This window comes from Sarcophilus harrisii, chromosome 4, assembly GCF_902635505.1.
Source record: "Sarcophilus harrisii chromosome 4, mSarHar1.11, whole genome shotgun sequence".
NCBI lineage: Eukaryota > Metazoa > Chordata > Mammalia > Dasyuromorphia > Dasyuridae > Sarcophilus > Sarcophilus harrisii.
In genome coordinates, this window is record NC_045429.1 from 229,919,799 (window position 1) to 229,928,707 (window position 8,909).

Here is an 8,909-nt window from a genome sequence, read left to right on the forward strand (position 1 = left end):
ATTAATGTACTTTAACTGTTTGTTAGACATTCTTCTCATATATGAAAAAGAAGATGTATATGAGCTAAGATTCTCCCAGTTATAGGAGAGCTTGGCCAAATAACTTTACTTCTCTGAGATCTGCTTTTTTAAACCACAAGATGACGTTAATAATATATTTCATAACTACAATTTAGGCTATTGTTGAGATCCAACATGGGAATATAAAAATTAACAACAGTTAGCAAAGCATTTATTTGGTGTTTAAGCTATGTCAGGCATAATGTTAAATGTTTGAAAAACCAAATTTCTATCACAGAAATATAAAACATCATTGCAGTTTTGCTCACTTATCTGAGTGTACTTTGGAAAAATCATATCTATTAATATGTTTCTGGTCCTTGAGGTACAGATTGCAAAGTGTATGTTCTAGATTTGGACAAAGATGAAAAAATTATTTTTAGTCACTAAATACATAAAATACAGAAGTGATTTGTTTAAAAAATAGGCATACAATCATGCAAGACTTTTTCATTAATTACTTATTAGTTTTCCAAGCTATGAACTTTTTCATGGAAGTCTTCATGTCTTTGTTCCTCAGGCTATAAATGACAGGGTTCAAGGTTGGAGGCACCACTGTATAGAATACAGACAACAAAAGATCTAGACCTGAGTCAGAGTCCAAAGGTGGTTTTAAGTAGGCCATGGTACCAGTTATGATAAAAACAATGAAAACAATAAGATGGGGTAGGCAAGTGGAAAAGGCTTTTGACCGACCCTCAATGGTTGGAATCTTCAGCACAGTTGAAAAGATGTGGCCATAAGACAGAATGACAGAAATACAGCAGAAAACCACAAAGCCAAATCCAATAGCTATATTCACATGAACTGCAATGTGGTTTTCAGAGCAGGAGATCCTGAGTAAAGAAGGGACATCACAGAAAAACTGATGGATCTCCTTAGGGCCACAGAAAGGCAAAGAAAATGTACTAGCTGAGTACATGGCCCCAACTACACTTCCACTGAACCAGGAAGCAACTGCCATCCTCACACAAGACTCTTTGATCATGATGGTTTCATAGTACAGGGGCTGGCAGATGGCTACATATTGGTCATAAGACATCACTGTGAGAAGTGAAATCTCTGATCCTGCAAACAAAATTACTAAAAAGACCTGTAATACACACCCCAAGTAGGAAATGGAACAACTGCAGCTCAGGGAGTTTACAATGGATTTGGGGACTGTGACAGAAATGAAGCAAAGATCCAAAAAAGACAAATTCTTCAGGAAGAAATACATGGGAGAGTGGAGGTGTCCATCAAGAGAGATGAGAGTGAAGATGAGCAAGTTCCCTGTCAGAGCCATCAGGTAGATCAATAAGAAGAGCATGGCATGTAAAATCTGTAGTTCCCAGATATTAGAAAAGCCCATGAGGAGGAATCCTGTCACTGTAGTAAAGTTACCCATGATCTGAGAAGTTCTCAGATCTATCTGTAACTATCTGTAGAGAAAAAAAAACATAAATAATAAGGTCCCAAATAATAAGATTGCACCATAATCTGGGTTTCAGGAGATCTGAACTCTAGAACTGACTTTCCTGCTTTGTAACTTTAAGCAATTCACTATCTTTCTGTCAATCTTAGTTTTCTCATTTGCAAAAAGGGATTATTGGATGAAATAATTTTTTATAATTCACATAGTATATGTAGAATTCAGCATAGCATTCTGAACTGTCCCTCAAAAAATCAAAATCATCTCTGGCTAGGTTTATCATTTTATGGTGTACAAAGTATATGCCTGACAAAACCCTATGAAGTAGAGCGTTTGAGTTATCATTCCCAATCTATGGATAACTTATTGGTGTTCAAGATTAGTGTTCCCATATCTGATATAAAAGCCTGAAACAGGTGTTTTGATTTCAATTCTATTTTAGCTTATCCAGCCTCCTTTCCAAACTTGAGGCAAATCTCTACTTAATCTTCATAGAAGAATATCTATCTTTCCTAGTCTCAAAATTGATAGGGATGGAATTTCTTTAAAGTTTTTTTTCAGTAGTCCAAATACCTCAAAATGCCAAAATCTTTAGCTCAAGACTAGAATTGTCATATGAATGAGACCAAGAGTATAGATTTGAACTTTATGCAATTTATTTGTTATCTTCTTGTTTCTGGTCCATAAACAGTCATTTCTATTCCAGACTGCTCTTCTTGCCATAATAATCAACTATCAATCAAAAAGTAACTTTCTAAACATTCTCACTAGTCTATCCACAATTTTCTTTTCCTGTAGAGAGAGAATAGTTAGTGAATATTCTGGGTAACTAAGTTACTTTCCCTATGTTGAAATCTATATCTATATCTATATCTATATAAAACAACCTAGGATGAAATAAAGGTATAGTATATATAAAAAAGTTTGGGTAGCTGTGAGAGAATGTATTGCTAAATTCTGTTTTGGATCCTTTTATATATTCTTTTTTTCTTATGGGTTTAACTTTCATCATTTGTCTTATCTGGGAGGAAGCTCACAAACCCTATCTCTCTGCTTGGTTCCAAGAGATCTTGCAGCTTTGTCTTTGGCTTCTGCCTCTGCTTTCCTCCAGCCAGCACCAAGTTGGAAGATGCAATGAATCTCTTGCCTCGAAGATAGTGTTTGTGGGCTTTCTTGCAGCGTGCTCCTTTCGGACTCCTGGGAATGCTGTCAAGAAAAACTCCATCAAGTGGCTTACTGGAGCTGTATTTATGCTACTTCTCCGAGAGTGGGATTGCGGGATATCTCCCAGCATGCTCTCTGGCCCTAAGGGAGGTGTTAATTCAGATATATCTTTCTAAACCCTGAACTCTTCCAAACATGTGAACTCCATTGAGTACTTAGATACTTATGAGCTCTCTAAAGGTGTGAACACAAGCATCATTTCCATCAGTTTTACTTAGTACCTTGTTTCAAGTTCTGGCCCAAAATATCTCTTTCTAAGATCAAATCAATCATATTGAACCATGCCAAATGTCTCTATCAACTCCAAAGGCTTAACAGTTTGTAAAGATTCCAAAAGTCTTATATTTCCCATATGAATGTATCTACTCCTACTATCTATCCCAAAGTCTTTTCATATATCACCAACTGAACATTGGTTATTTTAAATTTAAATGGCATTTAAAAAATTTCTGAAATAGAATCACTTATTTTGTATCCCCACCTCCTGATGCCTGCTTTTCTTCTAAATTTGCCATATTTCTGTCAAGGGAACAACCATGCTTCCTGTTGAGGACCACACATAGTGTGAAATCCAGAAAGTCTGTAAAGTCTTAGCAGGGAATTACACAAGGAGGTGTATTGCATTGGTTCTCACAGGCCCTGCAACTGTGTATTACAAAGTTAAGGAGTTGCAAATCAATCTCTACTGTTATCTTACTTTTAATTTGAGCTAGCAGATTTGCTGTAAACCAACATGACTGGCTATCAGAAATAAATGTCTGGAGGTCATAAAACATTGTTACAGATGTAGGTGTTGCTTGCAAAGGAATGTATGCTTTTCTTTAACCAATAATAACTTTGCCGTTCTTTGAAAATATTTATATTCTGCTTAGGGAATAGAATAAGTCAGAGATTTTCATTGATATACAGTTGCCTCTCGTCTCCATGTAGCATTTGTGTTTTCTTACATGATATGAGCTATTCTACTGGTCAGAATTAGATCCCAGCTGGTACTAACAAGTGGTCCCTAACACTTCCAATCACCCTGGTTCATGATTCCAATTTAAATATCATTTCACAATATACTCTGTTGTTAAATCTTGCTTTTCCCGTTTTAAAAATTATCCACTTTTTTCGATTTATGTAATCACTATCTAATTCAGGCTCTCATCCCTATTTCGAGGGAGTATTGTCATAACATCTTAATTGGTATCCATGCCTTGTTTCTCCTTACTACAATGTATTTACCACATTAGATACAAAATGATTTTAATGTACAAGTATGATCATGTCATATAATCTTTGCCCCTTAACCACTCAGTAAGACCTACTAGTTCCTTACTACCTCTGGAATCAAATATAAACTTTTTTTTTTGTTTTACATTTAAAACTCATGATATTTCTAAGTTTATATAACATGAATTCTCTTAGTGTATTCTAAATACCAGTCAAACTTTTTGCTATTTTTCACACATAAAACTCTTTCTCAGATGTTTAAATGAATGTCTTTCTCTTTCTATTGTCTATTCCCCATGCCTACAATACATTTCCTATTCTTTCTCTCTTAAAATCCCTGTTTTTTTAAAGACATATCTCATATTATCTTCTGTCATGAAATCTTTTTTTTATCCATGCAAGTTGCCAATATCACATAACCCTTTCTTGGATAAACTGCACTTGTTTTATATGAGTTTATCAATGTTGATAAAGATACCATAATTGACATCTATATAAATATTTTGTCTATTATATATATATATGTGTATATGTGTATGTCTATATATATATCTCTACACATACATACATATACATACAAATATATATATATAAGCAAATCATTTAAGCCTGTTTTCCTGTTTTCTCATCTGTAAAATGAGCAGAATTACTCCAGTATTTTTGCCAAGAATACTTCAAAAGGAGTCACAAAGAATCAGATCCAACTGAAAATGATTGGACAATATACACATAGATATACCCATACTCATATACATAGACACATTATCTTCCCTGTTAGGATGGAAGTTCTTGTTCTTATCACAATTGTGGGCACATGGTATGTATTTATTTTACAAAATGCTTGTTGACAGAGAATTTACCACTGATCAGCAAGACAAAACAAACTTTTGCACTTTATAAAAGAAATTTTACACTGTAAGTAGGATTTCAAAAGTCAAAAATATTGAACTCATGGAAGCAGGTGTTAATTGCATGGTACAAGAAAATGTGTTGGGAATGGGTAGGACAAGTTCTGGGAATAGAAATAATTATTTATTTTCTCAGTGTGGGGATCATATAAAGTTCCAGATATTATAACTTGATATCACTTAATGCACGAGTCATACTAATAATATAAAATATACACATGTTTTCTAGGGTCAAACTTTTGAATACAATTTAGGAGATTTATTTTAAGATGCAATAGTCTCTCCTTCCTGATAAAAATGTATTACCAACACTGCTTATAATTCTTTACATCAATCTGTGAAATTTTATCATAAATTTTTTAAAATTTTGGATTAATATGTCTGCTTTGTTTTAGAAGTCAAATGTAACTCAAAATTTATTATAAGCAGTGAAGAATCATTTTGAGTTAATTTAGTTAGATAGTTTCTTCTAACATTTACTTGATGTAAGTTGAGAGAATAAGAATTTTGAAGGAAAAGGTAAGAGAATAGAGAGGCAGCAAGAGAAAGAGGGAAGCAAGAACACACAAAATACAAAATTTAGTAAAGACTGCGATATCATGTGGTGACTACAATAAGAGATTGATGATAAAGATTAGATTCAAAGGGAAGAAGAAAGTAGAGGTGGAGAATGTAATTGTTAGATGTTACCTAAAATAATTTTTTTCTTCAGTTTTGCTTAAGGCCAGCAAGTATTTTCACAAATAAGTAACTATTTTCATACAAAGTTAGTAAAGACTATATGCATGGGATATAAATAACGTATTAAGCAACTGAATGTTAAGAGCATAAATATTACCCCTTTCTTCATATATTTACATTATTTTTCATGCTTAATATCCTACAAAAGTTATAGAAATATACTATGATCTATTTTTGCTTGGGGAAAAATGGACATCTGTATTTTGATATCAGAAAATAAAAATTCATACCTTATAACTAGTTAAATTCTTCAAGCCATTAATATAAGGTAAAACTATGAGATCTCCATCACGAAAACAAGTTTACATTGGGGTGGGGATATTTTTCACAAATGGTAGAAAGATCATGACCTGAAGAGGTAACAATATTTTGCTTTCTTTCCATCAGTTCCTGGGCTCAATATTATTCCGAACACATGGAGACTTCCTATAGTAGTACTGGGATGAAAGACTCAGGTCTCCTAAGCAATGGAAAGCACTTCACCATGTTGATTGTAGCATTTAAATTTTCTATAAATAATTGTATATCTTAGACAGTACTGTTCTCTATCATGAATGTTGAAATTCTTACCATATGATTGCATCATTCCCTTTTCTAGGATTCTTTGAGGCAGAATGATCTGGAATTTTGATAAACATTTCTAAAGCCCTTTAGCAACATTTCCCCCATTCCCCTGAATAGCTCAGACCCCAGAACCCTCAACTGGTTTATTAGCATTGCCACATCCAGGATGTCACTGGAGGACTTGCCATGCTAACAAGAGAAATACCCTAGTGTCCATTTGATGCCAATTTTTAATTGTTTTTAATTGGAAAAAGAAAATTTCCTATTGATAATTTTTGGTTTTAGCAGTAGATAAATATAAACAAATATAAAACATCAAGAAAGTGTAATTCTTTGTAAAAGTATTAAAACGTTCAGAATGCTGTTATTGACAGTACCCACAACATTTCACTTTTGTCATTTATTCTTCATTTAAACTTGCAGGAATGGGGAAACTTTTTTTTTTCTGCAAAGGGCCCATTTAGATACAAAATTAGCAACTTATAGAACTCAAGTCATATGAGATTGTTGTACCTAGCTTTCAACTCATCATCACTTGCAGTAGAGATAAAGAGAGATTTGATTGTAGACTTTGAGAGAGCCAATAAAAACTGAGACACAGGGTGTCAAATGTAAGGAAGAATAAGAGTTATAGTTTGTATTTATATAAAAGGCAACAAAGCATCCTAGCATCAAGGATAGTCATTGTTGAATTGTTGGGCAAATACTTTATGTAATTAAATGATAGATTATTATTGTTGACTGTTGCTTTATACACACACACACACACAAACACACACACACACACACATTCCTGGTGTCTGACTCTTTCCAAGAGAGCTATCTCTTATAGCATTTTTTAAAGGAAAAATACAAACATTGGTAAAATTGTTCAATATCATAAAAGCTGAAAATATGTGTCATATTCCATCCCTATAGACTCAAATGGGTGGGATTTTTTCCATCTTGAACATTCCCCTCTCAATTTGATTGGTATATGATGATTCCTTAGTTTTCAAAATGTACATTTCTCTGGTTACTAGTGATTTTGGACCTTTACATTTAAAAAAAAATCCTATCTTAATAATTTAAAAATCTGTTCAACAATATTAGTAATAATAAAAAATTAGTAATAGTCTTAAAAGCTATGTTCATATGCTTTGAAAAATTATCTTTTAAGAAGTGGATTTAAATCATCTTGATTTTTGACAATTCCCTGTAAATGTTGGTTATCATATATACATCAGAGAATTAAAATATAAACCATTTTTATTCTGTATCTTTTCTTGTTTTAGTTGTACTAATTTAATTTTTAAGAAAATTATTTATAACATAAATAGATTAAGTTGCATTTTTAATTCTATTGTATCAGCACGGCTCAACTATGAATAAAGATGAAAACAAAAACTGTCTCTAATCTGAGTTTACAATGTATTTAAGGAGACATTTATTTACAAATATATACAGAATTAAAACAAAATAAATACAGACTAGCAAATAAAAGATATTTTTCTTTAGGTGGTACTCATGAAATATTTCAGTGTTGGAAAAATTAAAATTTAATCTTATCCAAAAAGAAAATGAAAGGTATGTGACTAAGTTGCCATATGTACAAATGAAGACTTTCAAAGAGGAATTTTAATAAAAGATAACATCACAGAGATTTGTAACATGAAGCAATCTATTTGATTTTTAGGTAGACGCTCTTAATAATATAAAAAGAAGACTTAAACTTTCCTAAGCTTTTTATAATGCCTTGAATATTGTTTAAGGACTATATTTTATTAAATTATTTCTTTGCATTTATTTGTTCATAACATTTTAATGATGACATCAGTAGTTTGTTTATTATGTAATGTTTATTGTATTAATAATTTCCTAATAAGTATTAATAATCTAAATCCTACTTGGACATGATAAACTATATTGTATACATTGAAAAAGCTTTTAAAATATATTAGTTACTATTTATGTATCATTGTTCACTATAATCACTAGTCTCTTCCATTTCTCCATTATAGTTACCTGATTTAGGCATTACAATCACAACTATCTCTAAAAAATGCCTTGATAAAATATTTTCTTTATCTGAAAAGTTTAGGCAATATATTTTTAAAAAAATATTTGTCAGACTTTGTACACAATGCCTTTAAAGTACAGGTACAGGTAATTTTTTTTTTTTCTATTTGAGTTCATTTATGGTTTGCTTAATTTTTCTCAGATTTAAGTTATTTCCTTATCTGTTTAGTTTTAATCTGCTAACTTTTTATTTTGGTACATCTCAATGGATTCAGACACTTTTGTTTTTCTTGCCATATCATATCATTAGGTATAACATTTTGTAACATGCATTTTTTGTTTACTGTGAATTTTCTACAATTTTAATATTTCTCTATTTTTTAAAGTGAAAATTAATTTTAGTGATTGTTTCAATAAACAAGATTCCAGCATTTGTTTGTTTTTAAAATTTGAAATTTATCCTAACTTTCATTTTTGTGCTTACACTGGGATTATTTTGTAATTGTATGTTAAAATTGTGACTACTATACTTTTCTCTTTCTAAAATAAGTGTTCAGTAATATACATTTTTCTCTATTATTTACCTTTGATATATCTCATGAATTATGTTATATTACATCATTATTTTAGGTCTTTTAATAGATCTATTTTATCATTGACTTAGGCATTTCCTCTAATATGAAAATTATAATCAACACAAGCTTTTTTTATTATATGCAACTAGTTGGTATCCTACAATAAATTCTCAAGAGGATGTCTGTTCAATGTGTTATGGGTTTCAACATTGT

General features: G+C 31.5%; 1 protein-coding gene across 1 annotated transcript; it reads right to left on the bottom strand.

Moving 5' to 3' along the window:
- Nucleotides 1-517: 517 nt before the first annotated feature.
- LOC100923964 (olfactory receptor 14A2-like) lies at nt 518-1,447 on the bottom strand. Its single transcript, XM_012549172.1, has one exon. The coding sequence runs from the start codon at nt 1,445-1,447 to the stop codon at nt 518-520; it is 930 nt and encodes a 309-aa protein (XP_012404626.1).
- Between the last annotated feature and the right edge of the window lie 7,462 nt (nt 1,448-8,909).